Here is a 21,904-nt window from a genome sequence, read left to right as displayed (position 1 = left end):
TGACAGCAGCAAAAAGAATGACAAAGGTGTAGGGAGAGAGGATAAGAAAGGGGTAAATAAAAGGCAAAGCGCCTGGGAAGGAGGGGAGTGGGCTGAGCAGGAGGGAGGAGGGAAGCTCTGCTTCTCCTAATAAAGCGAGTGTATGTGAAAGGAGGTGCTGAAAACGTTACTGAGCAGAGAGCTGTTACCAGAGAGAGGGAGAGAGAGAGAGAGAGAGAGAGAGAGAGAGAGAGAGAGAGAGAGAGAGAGAGGAAGACAGAGGGTTAGAGAGAAAGAGTGTGAGAGAGGAGAGAGAGGGGGGCAAAGAATAGAAAGAGCATTGTGTTGCTGCTGAGAAAGAACCCATGTCTGCACAAAGAGGTAGGTGTACTGCTAGGACCACCACACACACAAACACACACATACACACACGTGCACGCACACACAAGAACAGGAAATCCCTCTCATCTAGTGGATCTAGCTGCAGGATGAACCAGTAGTCTCTATGTTGAATATCAGGTGAGTGTGTGTTCTCTTCCAACTGTGTGATTTGCTTTACTGCATATAGCAGCTGTGCAGCGGTGTGGGGCAGGTGTGTGTGACTTTTCCATTGCAGGTGCCTGAGTGTGCGTACGGGCAGCATTAAGCAGGTGCGTGTGTGCGTGTGTGCGTGTGTACGTGTGTGTGTGTGTGTGTGTTTTTCAGTTCATGGGAGATTAGCGGTTGGTTGTGGGGCCATCTCATTACATTGAGGATAAACACAGTGGCAAGCTTACACACAGAAGGACTCTTAAGATCATGTGAGGTTTATAATAGTTGATCAGGCAAAGTGCATATGACTCAGTAGCGTCATTTGACTAATTGAATGCATTTGATGGTGGATGACTAAGTTTAATTGTCAACATGATATGTCAATATTATATCAGATGTGATCTGTATCCGTGTGCTGATGGTTCCATAGGGCAATTATCTGATTACTGTTTGACTCATATTTCACGCTCCATATGAATCAGAATGGATACTGCATTTGTGGTCAAGTCCATGATGCTTAGAATAAGAACAGAGCTTCATTGATCCAGATAGCATTTAAGCCATATGACAATATAAAAATATGCATATAAAGACAATTAACTCTCCACGTGGCTTAAAGGGTGAGTTCACCTAAATCGTACATGCAATGCAGATTGTTTTGATGTTATGTCATGATGTTTTATGACGTACAGTATGTCTCTGCCACTATCTTAATGATTAGAATTTCATTTGTGGTGCTTGCTTTAAACATCATTTAAACAATGTGTAAGCCCAGAAACAATGACCTCGATACTCTGGACATCCCTTTTAAACTGGATTTCTTTAAAAGTAAAAGTTCTTTTGTAATTTGGGTAACTCAACCGTTTAACCTACATGGTTTTTAGGTCAATTCAAGAATGTTTGGACAACGACCCCCCCCCCCCCCCCCCCCCCCCCCAAAAAAAAAACGACAAATATACAAAAAGTCAAATTTGTTTATGTTGTGTGGCTGATAACTTATCTGAGGCGATAAGGCAAATGGCTCTGTTCACACAGATGAAAGTACACACCAAGTCGACACTGTGGAAATACATTTGTAGATGTTCCGAAAGACTTTATGTACTGAAAGTGCTATAGTTCCTTTTTTTCTTCCTGCTAAAGGTCAGGATACACCCAATCAGCCCAGGGTTAGTGTTAGTGTGTCCTGTAGGCGAGGTCAGACTGGACACCAGTAAGGATGGACCACTTCCCTATGGCAAGTAAAGTGACAGCAGAGGAGGGGGATGTTTCCTCTCATTTGTCATCATATGACGCTGCCAGTTCCGTTTTTACAGAAAAAGGCAGACAGCGCTGTTTCACAATAACTTGAACAAGAGTATTAATAGAGTTGCTAAGTGAGTGTTGGCATCTCTTTCATTGTTTAGGACAAACAAAAGTTCACCTGATTTGCTGGAAAAAGTTGCAATGACAAGTCAAGGATTGGGGACGATATGCATTAAATAGACTTTGGTAGGTGCTTTCTCGTCTCACAGGTAATCTGGGCGTCCGGATGATGGATTCCAGTCCCAGACCTTCTAGCTTCATTGTTGATTTTCATTGTGCTCCTCTCCTCTATCCTTCCTTTCTCTCCTCTCTACCCCAACCGGTGGAGGCAGATGGCCGCCCACTTCTGAGTCTGAGTCTTCCTGTTAAAAGGGAGTTTTTTCTTGCCACTGTTGCTCATGTGGGAATGTTGGGTCTCTTTAAAGTTAAAACCTGAAGAGTTCAGTTTAGAACCTGCTCTATGTGTAAAGTGCCTTGAGATAACTTTGTTGTGATTTGGTGCTATACAAATAAAGATTGATTGATTGAGATTGAGATTGATTGATAGGTGTGCATGCATGTGTGTGAGGCAATGTTGGAGAGTACCATGGTCAATTTACTTTACAGTAGTTCAATACAAGACTTAAACTGATCAAATACTGTACATTCAAGCGCCTCATATCCATCATTTGAAAGTGCCACTGTTTATTGGATGATTTTGATGCAGGAGGTCACACATGCAAAACACTTGAGTATTTGTGTCAGACTTTTGTCAGAGTTTGTTCTGAACACTTGTTTAAAATATCCCTATTGTCTTTATTTAGTTATATTATTGCTTCTCTCCTTTTGTTCTTACTTCCTTACGTCATTCAATATTTCCTTCCATCTTATTTCCCTTGCTTCTATTGTTTCACCTGCCCTTATTTCCTTCCTTCTGATCATTAATCATGAAGTATCTGGATACACAACGTTTACTCTTGATAACAATGGGCACTTTTACTTTAGATACTCGATTGCATTACAAGTTTAATTAATGTATGACGTTAACATGTCATGGCATGTTTTTCTACTGCACTCAGTGTTTTTCCACTGTACATGTGTTTCACCACTAACCAAAGTATGGTGATTAAACCTACTGAACACATGTGTTACCACACACAGGCTTAGGACTTGTTAGGACCTAACCGCCAGAGCAGCACAACACATTTAAGACATGCCTTAGAGGGATGTTGTCGTCTCGTCTTTCCATCATTACAAAACCATAGGAGAACCCCAATTGTGTCACCGGAAGATAAAGTAACAACCCTCTCAGTATCTGCTGATTAAAAACAGACTCCTTCTACCTCTGTTCCTCTTTCTGTTCCTCTCTGGATCTTCTTTTATGAGAACAAAGTTTCAGATCAACAGGGGTGGAGACTGAATTGTGTCAACCATAACTCAAACAATAACCAGGATGGACTTCAACATACTGCCATCATAAACTCCATAGTTGTGTGATTGTTGGAGTAAAGATGGTCTTAATGTGTGAAGGGGCCTGTGTGTGTGTGTGTGTGTGTGTGTGTGTGTGTGTGTGTGTGTGTGTGTGTGTGTATAGCCATGGATGCTTTATGGTTAACATGTTTTTTGAACTTTAAACTTGGAGGATCATTTTTGCAAAATGACATCACTTTGTCCGGTCCATTGTAACACTTATACTCTTTTCAAATCAGTTTCATGTGGATCAGGTTTTTGTTACCGTGATGATCAATGAGTAGTAAGGATTTAATCATCACATTCGTCTTTTCATCATAATGAAAGATGAATGTGTCTGTTAGGCAGACATATTGGCTCTGCGCTGTGAATGTTATTTTACATGTCAGAGTTGTTGAATCTTTCTTTGTAGGTGAATGGTCTGAATGTTGCTCATCTAAACAGCACTCACTTCTACACCAGGCAAAAGAAGTTTATGTTACATATCAAGTTTTCCTCTTGGGATGCTTATCATTTTTCATTTTTTTGTTAACTTCCTACTTCCTGATGTAAACATTTGTTAAGGCATAATTTACGTAGCTTGCTAAAAATCTCTTTAACTCTTGAAATATTTCATTAAGCTCTTAAAAAAAGACTGAGTGATAGCAGATGTTACACTGCTGTTTACACTGTCTGTCCTTCTCCTCCCTCCTCTCCTCCACTTGGACTATCTGTGCTCTCTAGCTCACACTGCACTCTCTTTCCTCATGTTGTTGTCTGAACCAATCTGGCCTCACCTTAAGACTACATTTGTGTTTACACAAGGGTCTAAAATGGAAACAATGTGTTATGCGAGAGTGTGGAATTGCTTGTATATGCGTATATGTGTCTGCAAATCAGTGTGCCAGTGAATAAGAGATTGTGTGTGCTGACGGTTTTGGAAAGTGAGTACATTTCGTAACATAGCTGTTTGAGGATTAAAAGACTAGGTTAGGTTAGGTTAAGAATAGGCAAACAATTTGGGTAAGGCACATAGTTGTGATCATTAGGGAATGTATTATGTCAATAAAATTTCTCAAGCACATAAGTGCAACCCTTTGTGTTTTTTCGTAGCCTGAAAGCCTATGTTGTGTCTGTGTTGATGCCCCAAAAGAGTTTCCCTATGATTTCATGCACTAAATTTGCTGCTCTTGCAAGCCCTGTTTTCTGTCTCAACATGTATTTTTGTTTTTGGTCATTTGCCAACTGTATTGTCATCAGTCATTACGCATAACATGAAGGAGTGGTTCCCTCTACTAATCTGAAAGCAAAGTGAAGACGGACTTTGATTGGAAATTAAATGTTCCATGTCTTTCAAAACATTCATCAGACTTGACATTAACTGGAAGGGTGAGGTTCAGGTCATTCCAGGGTAACTTTATAGCTTTATGCTGTTCTATGGTAGACTTTGGTCTTTAAAACAAGGGCTTTGTAATTGGAGCAAGCTGTCATTAATTCAATAATTTATGAATGCAAAGGCTGGTTTACTTCAAACAGCAGATGTTCTCATCAATTTTAGATGTGTGAGACAGCAACTATAGTAATGAGTATATAAATCAAAGCATGTGAAGACGTTGTAGAACAAGTAAACATCTGTGGGAATCGTGTGGTTGTTTTTTTGCTTCATTGCGGCTGCACTCTGTTGAGGAAATGTATGATTCATCCCAGAATCCCACTGAGGCAAGATACTGGGCTTGTAGGATATAGACCAGACAGTTGTGTGGTTAGTGGTTGGGCCCCACTGAAGCTTTGATAGCGGACACTACTGTGGCTATTTTTATAAAACAAAAAGTTGTCTGTGTCTATTTTTCCTACACTGACAAAATCTTAATACTTTTCATGTTTCCCGTGTTTTCCCTATCCATGTAAAAAATTCAAAGTATTTTTTTCAATAAATGTTATGATGATGATGTTAAATGATTTGACTCCAGTTAGCAGTCAAGTTTTGAGGAAAACTACAAAAGGTGTGTGTTTAGATCAATGACTTTACTTCTTTGGAAATACCGAGTTCAGTTTCAGTTTTGTCATTCTTTCAGCTTAACTGTATTAACCAGCTTTCATGGCTTTAGTGTACTACAATCTTGGTAATATATGAAGGATTCTCACTGTGTGCAACTCACTCAAGGAGAAACTAGAAATTAGTTATGTGTTGCAATTCTGATCTAAACTTGAGCCTTATGTTTGGCTATTTAGTCAGTGCCCTCAAATTTTGAGTTTCTAAACTATTTGAGTGTAAGAAGTTTTAAGAAAAAGCTTCTAAAACACCATTTAGTCTACTGGCAGCCCACCTACTTAATGACTATCAGGATTAGCAGTTTAGCAACAGTATCATAAACTGAGGCCAAAGTAAACATGCCTTCTCTTGGAGGTATAGAGGCTTAAAAACAAGAATGTTATGAGGCTTGCTAATTTCATTGGCAGATGTTTGAAGTTAGGTCTGCTACTGTAGTTGTTTCTCCTCTACCAGCACCATTTCCAAATCTGCCTTTGGCCAGATTTGGATTTTTTGCATTCCCTTATCTGAAAAAGTGCACTGAATTTGAATCCAAGTATGAACTGTCCATTTAGAAGCTATAGAGTGACATTGTACAAAGCAAGCTATTGTATTTTTCTACGTCTATGCCTGACATGTGAAGTGGTCAGAGAGTCAGTCATGTGAAGAGTCACATTTGTGCCTAACACAACCTGTCACATGCATTTGGATATGTCTCTCTCTCTTTCATACTTTCAAATTGTACATTGTATCTCTTACTGTGCTATAACTTAATAAATAATTAACTTCTAAAAATCCACAAAGAAATTCAACAGTCTGGCTAAAAAGATGAACATACACTGTCTATTACAAAAAGGCAAAATGCTCATTTACAGAACACACATTGAATAAATGAATAAATGGCCACACTGTCTCAGGGTAATGTTTGAAAAGAACAATCACAGTTCTAACTTTTCATGGAAATGTCATCACAAACAATTACAGGATATGTTGTGGTGGCTGAAAGTGTGTGTTTGTGCTCCTTTACAGTGGGAAGCTTTAAGTTACACATCTCTCTCCAGGAAGGAAGTTAGTTGATAAATTATTTAAATGACAGCGATGTATTGGCAAAGTTTGTGAGAGGGGAATAAGGGACTGAATCTGTGAATGGATCAACAAATTTGCAGGCAAGTCATGTTTCGGGTCTGCACACACACATAAACACACTGGGTCGACAGCGGCCCCTATTCTTCTAACACACACACACACAGAGAGAGAGAGAGAGAGAGAGGGAGAGGGAGAGAGAGAGAGAGAGAGAGAGAGAGAGAGAGAGAGAGAGAGAGAGAGAGAGAGAGCCTAATAAGAGACAAGCAGGGGATTCCAATCCGTCATAGAGATGACATCACAGTCTGCCAGTAATAAAAAAAGCAGCTAAACAAGGGAGTCCCCACTTCCCCTCCCTCCCACACATCATCCCACAGAATGAACAGAGAGAGGGAGAGAGTAGTGCTGGGGTAAGTAACTCTCATTAGTTCACAGAGAAAGAGAGAGTCCCTTTTAAGGGGTTCACATCCACACAAGACTGCTGTGCTGTGACGCCTACAAACACACTTATAGCTGTCTCCATAGTGACCGGATTTGCTGCCCCAGCTTGAGGAGGAAATGCCAGACACTGTGTTTCAGCGCACAAACACACACGCGCGCGCGCGCACACACAAACAGCTCTATTCTAACCCTTTGTCCGGCAACGACGGAAAAACCTCATTTCATTTTATCAATCTCCTACCTCGCTCTGTCTTTTTTCCTCTTCCTGTCCTCACCATTTTCCCATTCTCCCCTCCTCCTCTACTCCCTCCCTCCCTCCCTCTCTCCCTCTCTTGCTCTCTATCTCTCTCTGTCCCTTTCCCTCCCCTGCCAGTGCTAAGTTCATTGAAGTAGACAACAGAGGTAAGTGCTCTCTTCTGCTCTCTGTTCGCCGCTGGCTCTCTGTTATACTATGCTTTAAGCTTCAGTCTTTTTGCGTTTTCCCACAGTAGACAAAGGTCAGGTTTGTACCACTATCATAGCTGCAGCTCCTGCTGATGCAGCGCAACAGAAAAGCAGCTGTGTGTGTTTTTGCCTTTTTATGTCCTCCTCCAGTGTGTACTCTTCTGTACAGTCAGGTCAGTTTCAACATGTGTTTTGCCAGCTGTCATGCGCACCTAGATAGTGTCTGCCAGTTTACTTACCTTGGTAATAATCAAACAGCTGTGTGTGAGTGCAAGTGTGTGTATTTCACAATTTAGGCCAGCGTTTGGGTAAATTATTTTCCATTACATTAACCTTGTGAATGCATACAGCTTATTGCTGTTTTCTGTGCCTGGATCAAAATTGAATGTGTGTGTGTGTTTATGTGTGTGTGTGAGAGAGAGTTGTAAATCCAATAGGTAAGCAATGGAAACTCAATGAGTAGGAAGGGATGGAAGCTAAAAATCAAACCTAGGTTTGATAATGCATTAACAATGTTAACAGGATATTGATATTAATAATTACTGTTGGCACCGACAACGTTTCCATAATACAGAATTACCCTACAAGTCTTTCCATTGAAGTCAATTGTTCTCTCGTGTTGTATAAACATCTTAGCTATTTCCACAATAATGTACATGAAGCAGGTTTCCTCTTAATACTTTTCCGAGATGGAAATCTTGTTGATCTTTCAGCATTAGCTAAATACTTTCCTGGTGTTAGAAGGGAATACCCTTTGGCTGAAATAACAACCTCCCTAGAATTAATGAATAGCTTGGCAGGAGTTCAGATGCACCAAATCAGAAATCCATCTGTAGTCCTTGGTTACAAAACATCACAAACATTCCAGGAACCCTCACACAGACACTCTCCCTTACATACAAATACACATGTTGTGACATCACTCACATCTGGATGCAAGACTTGCTAACACACACCCCTTACTCTGTCCAATGTGTCCCATCTTCCCTCTTCCCCCTTTCTACCACGGCTATCCTCTCGCCTCTCCTTCCTATCTGTCTGACTTTCCACCCCCGCTCTCAGAGATGAAAGAGAAGAACCCCTGGCACACGCCTGCGACCATCATCATCACTGTGATTGGCGTCATAGCGATTGTTGCCTTGGTGACAGTAGCAGTTGTGCAGAACATGCCCCTACCCAAAAAGTACAAGGTATGATGGAGGAAAATATTGGAGCCTGTTCTCTGTGTGGGAGGCCACTGCTTTACCATGGAACCTCTTTCCAAAGTCAACAAGCCAAATATGGTGTCTTTCAATATGACTTCAACTTGCAATACTAGTTCTAGAAACTACCAAATAAGGCTGGTGGATGGTGATAAAGATATTGAATCACCTCTCCTTTTTCTGCCTAATCCTGACCTACTATGAGTCCCACAGCTATACTTACAGTGTCGTACAGTGTCTGCAGAGCTGTACTAAATTGTTTCAGCTTTAAACTAATATTCTGGGACGTTCGTCAGTGGGTTGTCAGTGTATATGGCGCTCATTTAGAATTAATGTCACTGAGCTCTGAACTGGAATTCCTCCCTCTGTCTCCACATCAGTATGGGATCGTGCTTGACGCTGGATCCTCCCACACAGCTCTGTATATCTATAGGTGGCCAGCAGAGAAGGTTAACGACACTGGCAGAGCTGTACAGGTGCATTCCTGCAAAGTTAAAGGTATACACTGCACAATGCGTCATGTACAAACATACTTACCCCTCAAATCTGAGTGTACAACCATTAATGCACATTAATGTAAATATTATAGTAAATACAATATGTAAGAATGGGCATATAATCTTATATACTTCATTTAGTTTGTTAGTTGTAAATAAATATGCTAATGTGAATGTGAACACGTATTCAAATTAAAAGTATATTTGCATGTGTCTACATGGATAAATACTGACATACAGCATGCTTATAATCAAACACTTAACAGGGTTTACACATTGTTATGAATAGGTTCTTTAATGGCTAATGAATCATTTATTGGTCACTGGTAGATCAGAAATAAGCCACGAAATGAAAAACATTTAGGTTACCAGATTCCCTTTGGTTGGTGAATATCCTTCTCCAGCATTTTTTCCATGATCTTCTGGCTCTGTAATACATCATACATCAACTTGCAGTCCCTTCTAGTGGACAGTTCAACCATTTAAAGACAACACAACCATTTGATCTGATTAACGTATAAATCAGATGAATCAATTGGTCTATAAAAATGCCCATCACAATTTCTCAAAGCCCATGGTGATCTCTTTCATTGTGTTTTAATTTTGGGTGTTAGTCAGACAAAACTGTTAACAATGATATAAAACTAAGAAAAGCAGTAAATCCTCACGTTGAAGAAAATGGAACAAGAGAATGGTTGCTGTATTTGCTTTAAAAATGACTAACAATTAATTATCCAATGAATTTTGTTCAAGTATTAAATATAAGTAATTGTTGCCAGCTTTGAATTGTTTACAGAGCCGCAGGGGAATTTACAACCAAAATCTTCTTATAAGAAACATACTGACATTTACAACTCCAGACTTGGATTATTGTTTTGGAAAAAGCTTTTTATTAATGATTTACTTACATTTTTGGCTGCAAATCTAATCACTCATTGTAATGTGATAATTTGATCAGCACAGTAAAAGGGGTTCAGTGAAGCTTTATAATAAGTCATCAAGTCTGCAGTTGTAAATGTTCTACTAAATTATCTGTAAATACATTCTTCTCTTCTTCTCCTGGAACTAGCATGACAATCTGAATGTGTCTGTCTGAAGTGCCTCAGCCTCAAAGTGCATTTCTTGTGCAACCAATTGTTCTTGCTGGATTATCAAGCATGTTTGAATACACACCATATAACAGACAAGTCTTTCAGACAGAATCTTGCTTGCTTCCCTTTTGCAAATTGATCTGAATACTGCTTTAGCATGACTGGTCAGTGCTGGCCTCCCTCTTCACATAATGTACATCATTATCAAAGCTTACAGTTAGAACACTTTCATAAGCCACAGACAGGAGACACAGACCCCCCCCACAGACTATTTACCTTATTGACCATTTGACCTTAAAGACATTAGTATTTACCTTTTGACTATTTCTTCAGTCAGAGGTTAATGTGTACCTCCACAACCAAATAGGGAAAGTATCTAATCAATGATACCCTCACAAGAGCAATTACAGGGTTGAGTGCCATTATACAGCATGCTTACAAGAAGACCTTGAGAACATAATTCTCAAGCTTTCTTGTCCTCAACAAATTTCCGGTTCATGACTTTGAGCAGATGACCTTCCATTTTCCAGGAAGCCAGCATCTCTGAACGGAAGACTTCTGTTATGTTTTATGGGCGCTATATTTAGGTAGCATGACTTCACCCTTTTCTTAACATTTTGGTTCTGACTTGCAGGTGCAGGTATCTCTAGCTATGCCTCTGATCCACTGAAAGCAGGGGAGTCTCTAAAAGTATGCATGCTGGAGGCCAAGGACCAGGTCCCCAGTAAAAGACACCAGGAGACCCCTCTTTATCTGGGAGCTACTGCTGGAATGAGATTGCTAAAGTACAGCACACATGTACACACACAGCCTCACACATGTATAGACAAACATCAAGCATGCCTCCAGAGAAAATACATAACACAGAATGCCTTTTCATGCTGACGCTGGTGTAACGGTATCTGTAACTCTGTAATTGTGTTTGCACTGGCAGTCAAAGTGTTGCTATCTGTTTCTTCCTTCCATCCACTTTTTTGTGATTTATTTCCACATGAACTTTACTGCCAGAGTAGCGCATATGTTACTGTCAAATTTATTGTATACAATTCAGTCTATTTAACATGGGTTGGTGTATTGATTTGAAATATCAATATGAATCACTCTAATGAATATATGTTTTGTGTGTGCCTGCAGTATAGAGAACAGTACAGCGTCTGACAGGGTCTTTCAGGCCGTGTCACAAGCCCTGCAAACGTCCCCCTTTTCCTTTCAAGGAGCGAGGATCATTAGCGGTCAAGAAGAAGGAGCCTTCGGCTGGATCACAGTCAACTATTTGGATGATCGCCTCAAACAGGTCTGTAAGAGTATATCTGCATGCATGCCTCATGCAAGTGTGTCCACATTCATATGTGCTTAGTCTCCATCAGTCAGGGTGCTCCTGCTGTGCACTTCTATGCCTCTTTGTCTGTGTTGCAGGGTTTGGAAACCACAGGAGCTCTTGATCTTGGCGGGGCCTCCACTCAGATTAGCTTTGTTTCCGATAATTATGATGGTTCAGAGTCACCCAAGAACTCTGTGACATTCCGACTCTACGGAAATGACTATAACCTGTACACACACAGCTTCCTGTGTTACGGGAAAGACCAAGTTTTACGTATGGCGCTGGCACACCAGACTCAGGTAAACTTCTGAATTAAGTTCCTCTGTCAACATTAATGGACTCATTAATTATAATCTTATCTAATCAGATGATTCAAGACTGAATAATCTTTGAAATGTTGTTCTGAAAGGTACTAACTTCAGACTCAATTAGCTTCCTTTCTCTGTCTCTGTTATACCTCTCTTTCTTGCTCCCTCTCCTAGTCAGGTCCAGAAACAGTATTAGATCCCTGTTTCCACCGAGGCTACACTGCAATAAGGAACTACTCAGTCCTTTATGACACCCCCTGCGTGTCAGACAGGAAACCCCAACCAGCTCCTGTAGCCTTCAATCACACAGGGACAGGAGACTTTCAAGAATGCCAGGGAGTTGTCAGAAGAGTCTTCAACTTTACTGACTGCAAATACAGCCAATGCTCTTTCAACGGGGTCTTCCAGCCATCTTTGCAAGGGCCATTTGGGGTAATGTTGTCAGTGTTTATTTATCAGTATATATCAGTGAACTATGATGCGCTGTGTGTTGTTAGGAGGGTTACAGAAACAGCACGCAGGGATTACACAACATAGAGGTCTATCAGTTTCAATGTGTAATAATCACAGTCCACTGAGCAACTTCTGTTTTGCACGACTTGCTTTTCTAATAAATTGTGAGTGTTACTTCTTCACCCAAATGTGCCACTCATAAATTACATTTTCTGATAGTGGCAATAAACCATGCAGATACTTTTGTTTTTATTATACCCATATTTGAGATTTCTGCAAATTCTGGATAGTTGTTTGTAGTGTTCATAGCATTGTAAATATGCATGTGAAGAATTCAGCTGGATCACAGAAAACGTGTTCCAGGAGCATCCACAGACATCGCAGTGTGACCACTTCTCCATGAAACTACTTTCTACTGAAAATAGTTACCCAAAAAAATGTTGACAGGCAGGTTTGTGTATTTTTCAGAGAAATGAGGATACTTTTAATGGAAGAGGTGTTACCGGTGAATTCTTGACTAAAAAGGCTACTGTAACCGCATGGTTAAATACATGCTATATTCAACTATTTTATTTGTCGCAGCTACTTGCATACCAAAGACAAATAAAAGCTGGAGTCAGTCAGCCACAAAACGCCTAATGTATTAAAGAAAACTATTAATAATTGTTTATTTAATTTGCTAAAGTTAGGAGGACAAGTTAATTTCCTTTTTAAATGATCTCTTCCTCTCCCCTCTCTTTCACTCCAGGCTTTTTCTGCTTACTACTTTGTGATGAACTTCCTCAATCTGACTGATACATCCATCCCCCTGGAAGTTGTCAAGAAAAAGCTAACAGACTACTGCGCTACCCCTTGGAAGCAGGTTGGAGGGCATATTTATGTATCACTTACATAACCACAAAAAATACATTTTCCAGTTATATTTGTACACTTTCATGTCTTATCTATGTCCTAAGGCCTTCTTAGCCTGTACGTTGATGTTATTGTTGTATTTGAACTGCTTGAACAGATTAAGGAGAAGTTTCCACATATAAAAGAAAAGTATTTGGCTGAGTACTGTTTCTCTGGCACGTACATCATCACCCTGCTGACAGAAGGATACAACTTCACCTCGGCGGACTACCCGAACATAAAATTCATCAAGAAGGTCAGTAGATCAGAGTCCACACCTTCTTATCTCCCTATTCAAGCCATATCCTATATTGGCCTATACAAGACCCTGTGTGTGTATGTGTGTGTGTGTGTGTGTGTGTGTGTGTGTGTGTGTGTATGTGTGTGTGTGTGTGTGTGTATGTGGAGTTCTCAAAGAATTCAGCTGGAAACATATTCCCCCAAATCATATGACTGTTCACTGTACTCTTTAATAAATAAGGGCAAGGAGCAAATAAAACACCTCAAAACAGCAGAGCCAGTGTCACCCTTCCTAAATCTATGCAACAAACATGCTAATTTTCCTTGAAGTCCTTTTCGTCCGTGTTAAACTTCATAGACAACTTTCTTGCAATATGAAGATAAGCAAGATACTAACTTAATATTCAACACACATCTAATTTCTGTGAAGCAACAAGCATATCTCAATTTGCCATCTAAGATAGATGATTATACAGCAAGATAAGTGTCTTCATACCATGGAAATATTCAAATCAGCATATACGTGGCTATTAGATGAAAGCTAAATAACAATAAAAGTTAAGCCAATAAAGTGATGTCTAAAAATCACACACAGAAGACGACAGATGTACAAAAGTGTACAATCCACGCAGAGCAATAGGAAAGAGAATACATTAGTACAATAAAACAGCAACAATAAAAACAAATTGTAAATCACAGCCCTTAAAACTTAGAAAGGCTATTGTGTGACGCACTTCAACCAAGCAACAAGAATTGAGCTCAACTACTACTTGAAATTACATCTCAGTTATTACCACTGCAAATTATAGTAGGTGATTCAGCATCGTCATGGCAAACGTAACAGTAAGCTGTGAAACATTACCCACAAGCATGAGACGCAATGAATCCAAAGTATCCATATCAACAGCCAGGCTGAGGTAGCAACAGCAGTAAAAAACACAAAACAGCCTGCTGAGCCACAGTATGGGTATGAATGCTACATAAGCGCAGCAATCTTTGTTTGTTTTTATTACATAGAGTCACTGCATTTGTATAAAACATACTAGAAACAATCCAAACAGCAGTAACCTAACACAAAGAGAACAAAGTAGATGTAAATGTAATAAAATAAATACATAAAACAAGCCATTAAGATTACAATGCATTTCTCCAGTGTAAACAGATGAACCATCACTGATTAGCCAAGTAGCTGAAAATGCTATGCTCCATTATCTTGGGAGGAGATTCATTAACAATCCCTCAGCAGCCTTGCTACTTAATACATGGCAGAATATAATCAAATGCATGTAACACAACAGTGACAGGAGTTACAGAGCTGTTGACATTTGTTCTGTCCAGCCCAGTACACCTTTTCTATCCTCTGTATAAGCTGTTATTGTGTTGTAACATGTTACTACATGTACTTCCTTCCTGTGTACGTTCTTTCCGTGATGCTTTTGTGCAATGAAACCTACTTTGTTATCACTGTGTATGGTTGATTACATAATAATCATAATAGAAATTAAGATTAGGGTAAAGGTTAGGTTTAAAAATAAGAATATGCAACTATAATGATAAATGTGAGAAATGTAGGCCTACATGTATTCCAGTTACAGTACAATTAATGCTTCAGTATACATGTTTGTGTGTGCATGCATGCTGTTAGCGAGATAAAAGTGTAGTGTACTCAATATTAACCCCCTAGGTTTAATGTTTTTGTACACATAAAAAGGCAAAATCAGTTAACCACTTAACGCACGCTGTTCCGTCTACGGGACGGGACGGATGTTAGGAGGTAGCCACAAGTTCTTCTGAATGTTTTAAACACCAACCCTTAAACATATATATTCATGCCGTACATCGTTGGAAAGCTTAGATTGTCCTGATTCATTCAAGACCACTCACGACTTATATGGTTGCTCACAGCCGTAATAGTATTAGCGATTTGCTCGGCTAGCCACTGAGCTAAGTGAGAAAAGCTATAATGCTACATACCTTCAAAGTCTTCCCTTTATCCACAACGATCATCTTATGACTCAGGACTTTCTGTACAGCTCGCCAAGTATCCATTCTTGTGAAATATGAAATCCGTTTCCATAAAACCGAAACACTTTCCTCAATATGTCCATGTATTTAGTCCAACACGTACCGTAATAACACAAATAACAAACCATACACGGTCCGTTTACGTCATTTCCTGACCTGCACGTCCATCTCGTGACAAGATGTTTACGACCGTGAGCCTCTTCTGCTTCTGACGACACCACACACAAGCCAATCGGTGTTTAGGTTTAGGCAGTAATGTCTCTGGTACATGTCTCCAAAGCCAATGAGGACATGTGACCGACAACAATGACGACATGGCTTTGATTGACTGCTGTTCTAGCCTATGGAAATATTCGGTGAAATGATAAGTCAGAGGTTTCCAACGGTGTATGACACTAAGCTATTAAGTTTAGCTGTCCATAAACAAACTCCAAGCGTAACCGGCGTGCGCCCTGTGCGTAAAAGAGTTGAACCATATATCAAGCACTCGGCATTTTGGTACACGGTTGGTTCTTCTTCGACTTGACATATGACTTATACCAAAATAAACAGATAGATAGATAGATAGATATGGCCAAACAAAAAAATATGGTTATATGTAATAATAATAATAATAATAATAATAATGATAATATGGCGTCAGCTTTCATTAGAGACCAAGATTTTGATTGTAGGGAAAGGGGATGTGAAGTTATAGGTGTTTGATTGCGGTTATACAGCTTTGGTAACCAAGTGTCCATTTGGAGTCTCCAAAAAGGACCTGAGGAAAACGCATGGACATACCTGTTGAAAAATAATTCAGAAAAATTCATCTTTTGGTCTTTTGACTCTTTGGACTGCATGAAGCCAAGACATGTGGCTGTGACCTCATTGTGTCTATATCCTGCTGAGAGGTCCCTGAATGTCTGTACACATGTCATTGTAAAGGCAAACCTATGGGCGAGTAACCATCATTGTAACCTCTGCCACTCTTTGTCAGTAAGTCACAGAATCACACAGACACTTTTACAAGAATCCTGAGAGTGTTTCCTTTCCAATGATACCAGACACATCTCTGAGTCTCAAACTATGTGGGATCTGTGCTGCTCACAACTTGGGCATGTCTTTTAGGCTAACAGCATAAAAAACAGGGGCGTGTGTTAAGTGGTTAATGTTTTCCAAATTTATAAAAAAAGATTCTTCCTCTATGGTTTTATGTCTTCTAAAAGGAACTGTGAGTCAAAGTCTTTGGTAAAAAATCTAGATGTCTGTTGAAAAAACAAGATAAAGAATTCCAAGTTTCTGAGTATTTCCTCTTCCTGTGTTGTTTCTAGATAAAAGACAGTGACGCAGGCTGGACGCTGGGCTACATGTTGAACCTGACCAACATGATACCAGCAGAGGCTCCTGCCAAGCCCCCTCTGCCCCACGAAGGCTATGTCTCCATCGTCACCATCATCGCCATATTGCTGTTCGTCCTCATCATCTTCAGCCTACGTCCAATCTGGCCTCGCTGCTCCAAGCAGCCACAGATCATATAAACACATACACAGAGATGAAACAATCATGTGAGGGAGGGAATGTGTATGTGTCAGTGTTGGTGTGGAATATCCTACCAACTGGTGAAAAGACTGTCAACTTTTCACTTTGTAGCCTTTGTGGGGAGGTTAAAGGTCAATGTCTGCTTATATGAGGATATTACAGAAGGACAAATGCTTTATCTTCTCCAGTTGGAGGACAATTTCTGTGAGTGAATGAGTGAATGAGTGAGTGAGTGAGTGAGTGAGTGAGGGAGTGAGTGAGTACGTGAATGAGAGTGTAATGTTTAAGTTTTGAATGCGCACTTGAATGCGTGCATGAGTGTGTGTACCCACATCAGTCTGCATGTATGTGTCTTAAACTATGATGTGAATATGATACTGTACAAATAAAATAACTCAAGTTTATATATAATGTTTAGTTCACTTGTCATTTGTACACTTGTTAAAAAAAAAAGAAGTATAAATTGTGTATGTATGATTTCTCCAGATAGATTTCTGTAAAAGTTGTGATTTTAATTAAAAGTCAAACTGCAAAACGAGAATGAAAACCACGGCAAAAGGATCTTTGGAAGACAAGTTATATCTTTTTGATTAGTAAAAAAAACACAGTCCTATAAACTGGGATATAGTTTAAAAACATATAATTTATTTATTTTTTAAAAGCTATTTTCTACAATATATTCCCTCACCCATAGTTGTGAAATGACATATTCTTGCAGCTCAATTGCATTTTTAACCCGTCTAAGCAGCATAAGATAACAGCATCAAGTAATAACTTCATGTAAATGTGTCCCTTGTAAATAGAGTGACAGTGCTGCCCTCTAGTGATAAAAAGGCACATTGCAGTACACTTCACAAGAATACTTCAGCAACAAATCATCAGGAACTGCAGGGCAATCATCACCTGTCTAAGCAACCAGGAAGAAAAACAAATGTTTTCATTTATATCTTGATCATGTTCTTGGAAACACTGTGCATACTGTTCAACAGGCCAACTGGTGGTAAATCAGATTATTTTGGTAGTGCCTAAGTGCTTCTAAGAAGGTAAATTTCCAATGCAAATGCCACCATATATTATATAATGTGCTAGAAGCGAGTGAGAAATTCCCTAGAGTAAACTGCTGCTTTGGAATTAAGGCTTCCAGACTTTTAGCGGGAAGTGGAAACTTATGGAGTTTCCATCCGTTTGGGGGCCTAGCCCTTCCTCTGTGTCACAGATCTAGCGCTTATCTGCAGGGAATGGAGCAACAGGAGAGAACAAGGAAACAATGCCATTCTGATAATCTCTGGGTGGTTCCTGCTTTTACTCCACCAAAATGTCTGTTAGTGTTGGCAATGGCAGAAAGCAATCACTTTTTAAATGATTAAGTGATTTAGTTTATATGGAGATGTACATATGCTTAGACTGCTTATAAACTTATATTTAGTTAGATGTCCAAGCAAGTATGTCTCCACATATGGAGCAAAAGTGCAAAGACAAGTCCTTTACAAACAATGCAAACCATACATAGTCGCTGACAGCCCAGAAAATCTGTCATCGCAGTTTTCCATTAGCAGAAGGTCCTGATGCTGGGGTGTAAGGTGTTGACTTGTCCTGCCGCAGGGAGGCAGCCTGTTCAGACACAGACGGGATGACTGGTTGGTGATCTGTCATGTGATCTGAGGGGTCAGTCAGCTGGTCGCTCAGGTGATCCTTATCAATGATGTTTGTGGTCTCAGAGTCCAGCTCCCGCACGTTTTCTTCGTAGAACCTCCGTCTGAGGCGTCTCAACTGGGGAAGCTCCCAGCATGTCTCCAGCACCACCAGTACACACACCAAGCCCAGCAGCAAATAGACTGGCACGACAAACGCACATACACACACACACAATGAAAACATGATGAAACAAACAGTACAAACAAAGGCTTGGTCTATGAGCAAAAGGTGTAGGGTGAGCAGTCACTTCTCTGTGTTACCCTGTCAATTAGATAAGCTAATATAGTAACAATGATAAATGTGTCATGAACATGTTGTCAATGATCAATGAAAAACTTGAACTCTACACTTTGTTAATGGTTGATTTGTAAATAGTTCCCGGTGTAGGGATTGATACACCTTCCCCTCATCTTCATCCAGACTAAAATATCTCAATAACTATTGGATGGATTGCCATGAAATTCAGTAGACATTCATGGTGCCGAGAGGATGAATTCCAACGACTTTAGTGATTTGTTGACTTTTTTTCTTGCATCACTTTACTTAATACAGCAAAATATCACAACATCTACTGGAAGGATTAGCACAGAATTTCATACAAACAAGGTGTCATGGTTACCAGGTGATGTATTCTAATGACTTTGGTAATCTGCTGACTTTTCATCTTGCACCATCATGAGATCAACATTTCTGTTTGTCCAATACATTGTTTATGACCAAATTTTACCTGATCTTCAGCTTTGTTTAGTGTTGATTCATCGAGGGGCGACTTAAGGAGACTAAAAACAGACTAAAGACCAGTTCATTGAGGACAGCTTGTGCAATTAGGGATAAAAGCTGTGTCTCCAATTGGTAAAACAGTACATTTTGGGGTCAATGGTTAAGATTAGAATAAGGGTTAGGTCTAGGCCAGTGGTGGTTATGGTAAGGGTTAGGGTTGGTCTCCAGGAAATGAATGTATGTCTATGTAAATACCCCAAAAGTGACTTAAGTAAACCTGTGTGTGTATGTGTGTGTGTGTGTGTGTGTGTGTGTGTGTGTGTGTGTGTGTGTGATTTATTAAAGGGTCTTGTGGCCTGTGGCTTTTACCTGACAGTAATGACAGTGTATTCTGTCTGCTACTCACCTGTAATAGCCAACCTGTAGAGCTGTGGATGTGGGATTGCCTCTTTACTGTGGGTCTCTCCTGGGACATAATCCCCGAGGCCAATGGTTGTCAGAGAGATGAAGCAGAAATACAGAGATTCAAGAAAGTTCCAGTCTTGCTCCAGGCTGACAAAGATCCAAGCAGGGATGAGGAGGAAGAACAGGGTTGTGATGATGGCAAGGCAAGTGGCATGGATGATGGCTAACTTTGGTTTAGACACAGCCCAACGGTGGTGGAAGTAGGACACTGGACGTCTGGTCACCAGGGCCATGATCCTTTGCACCACAGCAGAGAGGAAGAAGAGGGTAACAGGAATGCCAAAGACGGAGTAGAAGATACAGAAGGCCTTCCCTTCATCTGAGAGAGGAACAGTGTGGCCATAACCTGAAAACACACCCAAACATGCAGCATAACCTTAATTACAGAGGTATAATTACAGGTGGGGTTGTTCTATCAAACAACAATTAGAAGGAAAGCAATTCTTTCAACAGAAACATATCTTTTCGAAAGACTATATCAATCCAGGACAGACTTGATCTTAGCTCTATAAACAAACAATAGGCTAAATAAACCTATCTATAACTTTCTTTAAAGCCTATGGATGTGAGGGCCAAAGGCTTTTCTGTGGGTTTTAATGTGTTCCTTTTAGCAGAACTCACAGTTAAACTACAGTAGTAGTGTGTTAATAGAGCTTCGGGGGTTTTAATTCTCATTAAACCCCTCAATATTTCAGCACCAAAATCTCCATACATGCTTCTATTTAATAAATTACTGTGGTGTAACAACTAAAGCTTGACAATGTGCTATTTAGTGTCCCCAGACCCTTAGTCGTATCCTCCTCATGATTAAAAATAAATCATAACATAACCCCAAGACTCCAGTTATAAGGTTGTTTTTAAATTGTAACTGGTTCTTAAATTCAAATTATGTATAAGCCAGGAACAAGAACAAGCCTGTATTATCATTATTATTATTATTATTATTTATTTATTTAGGCCTATTTATTTTCCTTTAATTTACAGAGACACCAACCAGGGAGGCTTTCGTCATAATCAGGCAACCCAAAAGGTGTTAATAGATTATTGAACTTTTTTGTGGGGATAAAGTGTTAGGTACAAATTATTTTTCAGTGTCGTTGATGTTTGGAAATGTCTGGAGGAACCCTTTAACTCTGATTTATTATAAAGTACAATCATACAGTACTTTCCTTGTTCAATTACAGAATCTGAACACCTGTGTCCTCACCTGTAGTTGTCAGCACGGTACTGGTGAAGAACAGGGAGGACACAAAGTCCCAGTTGTGGTTGGTGTCGTTACCCAGCACGGACACTCCATAATTACTGGCCTCCAGCGTGCGGGCCAGCAGCTCCTCCAGGCGCGCGTCGGACACGCAGGTGTTGTTGCTCAGGAAGTCCTGCCGGGCGGCCTTCAGCTCCTCGCGAAGCTCCCGCTCGTAAGGCAGCTCGATGGCGGAGAAGATCCCGGCGCCGACTATCAGATAGAGGATGTAGCCGGCTACCAACACCACAAAATTCAGCGCTGACTGGTGTCGCTCCACAAATCGAGCGCAGCAGCCCACCGTACAGCTGCGCACCATCCCTCCAGTTTCCAAAACTTGTTACAGTCTAGAACTTGATTTAACTTGAATACACGTAGCCAGTTACTGTTATATAGACAGAAAGTCTGTTTTTAGGGAATGACTATGCTTTTTGCCCGGTGGATGAACTCGTCTTCCTCATTCTTCATACCTCACTGGATGCGGGTAGTGGTGACGTTGCTCAGGAGCTGGACCAGGTAGCCAATGCTCGTGCACTTCCCTCTCCAACCGGTCTGACAGGTTTTGTGTTTTCAGTCATGACAAGGGATTTGTTTTCTCTAGGCCTAAGTAAAGTTCAAATTTCTTTGCGGACACAGATTTAATCATTGCGTTTTCATTTTAAAATCAGCCCCACAGTCATATGTTTTTTTTTTAAAACACGCAAAAAAAAGAAATCCCAGTCGATTCAAAGCTGCAGCAAAAATTAGTCGACATATCTGCTGCCTTATGTATAAACAAGCCATAGCCTGAGGGACAGTGAATGGCGTAGACACACACACACACACACACACACACACACACACAGACTTCCCCTAACCATACCCATACCCATAACCATACTTGCCTAATATGAACTTTTAACATAACCTTAACATAACCACTTACCCAAAATCAGATTTTTCCAAATAGATGATATGGCTTTTGTCCCTTATTTGATGACCTGCCCCCAATTACC

The 21,904-nt window shown here is 40.2% G+C and overlaps 3 protein-coding genes across 5 annotated transcripts in view; 2 read left to right on the top strand and 1 right to left on the bottom strand.

The window, feature by feature from the left end:
• The window catches only part of ptprea (protein tyrosine phosphatase receptor type Ea), a 424,624-nt gene that overhangs the window by 65,981 nt on the left and 336,739 nt on the right, over positions 1 to 21,904 (top strand). The gene's annotated exons all lie outside the window — the stretch shown is intronic.
• On the top strand, positions 208 to 17,200 carry entpd1 (ectonucleoside triphosphate diphosphohydrolase 1). 3 transcript variants are annotated; one of them, XM_053340808.1, is made up of 10 exons: positions 208 to 360; positions 8,303 to 8,430; positions 8,823 to 8,940; positions 10,665 to 10,815; positions 11,165 to 11,324; positions 11,447 to 11,650; positions 11,834 to 12,091; positions 12,861 to 12,974; positions 13,122 to 13,259; positions 16,582 to 17,200. In XM_053340808.1, exons 1-10 carry the CDS (start codon positions 345 to 347, stop codon positions 16,786 to 16,788), a joined length of 1,494 nt encoding a protein of 497 aa, XP_053196783.1. In that variant the 5' UTR covers positions 208 to 344; the 3' UTR covers positions 16,789 to 17,200. The 3 variants fall into 3 exon arrangements, with proteins under 3 accessions (XP_053196783.1, XP_053196787.1, XP_053196786.1); XM_053340812.1 differs by lacking the exon at positions 208 to 360 and adding an exon at positions 395 to 498; XM_053340811.1 differs by lacking the exon at positions 208 to 360 and adding an exon at positions 6,597 to 7,198.
• LOC128380925 (potassium channel subfamily K member 1-like) lies at positions 18,286 to 21,358 on the bottom strand. Its single transcript, XM_053340816.1, has 3 exons — positions 20,877 to 21,358; positions 19,611 to 20,015; positions 18,286 to 18,624 (listed from the first exon to the last, which is right to left on the bottom strand). The coding sequence occupies exons 1-3, from the start codon at positions 21,226 to 21,228 to the stop codon at positions 18,323 to 18,325; spliced, it is 1,059 nt and encodes a 352-aa protein (XP_053196791.1). The 5' UTR covers positions 21,229 to 21,358; the 3' UTR covers positions 18,286 to 18,322.

This window comes from Scomber japonicus, chromosome 20 (genome assembly GCF_027409825.1).
Source record: "Scomber japonicus isolate fScoJap1 chromosome 20, fScoJap1.pri, whole genome shotgun sequence".
In the NCBI taxonomy this organism is placed as follows: Eukaryota; Metazoa; Chordata; class Actinopteri; order Scombriformes; family Scombridae; genus Scomber; species Scomber japonicus.
This window is presented reverse-complemented; position numbering and strand designations above follow the sequence as displayed.

Excerpts from the sequence above, each read along its gene's own strand:
- LOC128380925 (XM_053340816.1), bottom strand. The coding sequence starts at position 21,228 with ATGGTGCGCAGCTGTACGGTGGGCTGCTGCGCTCGATTTGTGGAGCGA. Across the intron at positions 20,016-20,876 it reads TACCGTGCTGACAACTACAG|GTTATGGCCACACTGTTCCT; the intron begins GTGAGGACACAG and ends GTGTGTTTTCAG. Across the intron at positions 18,625-19,610 it reads CTACAGGTTGGCTATTACAG|TCTATTTGCTGCTGGGCTTG; the intron begins GTGAGTAGCAGA and ends TTGTCGTGCCAG.
- entpd1 (XM_053340808.1), top strand. Across the intron at positions 8,431-8,822 it reads CCCTACCCAAAAAGTACAAG|TATGGGATCGTGCTTGACGC; the intron begins GTATGATGGAGG and ends TCTCCACATCAG. Across the intron at positions 12,975-13,121 it reads GCGCTACCCCTTGGAAGCAG|ATTAAGGAGAAGTTTCCACA; the intron begins GTTGGAGGGCAT and ends CTGCTTGAACAG.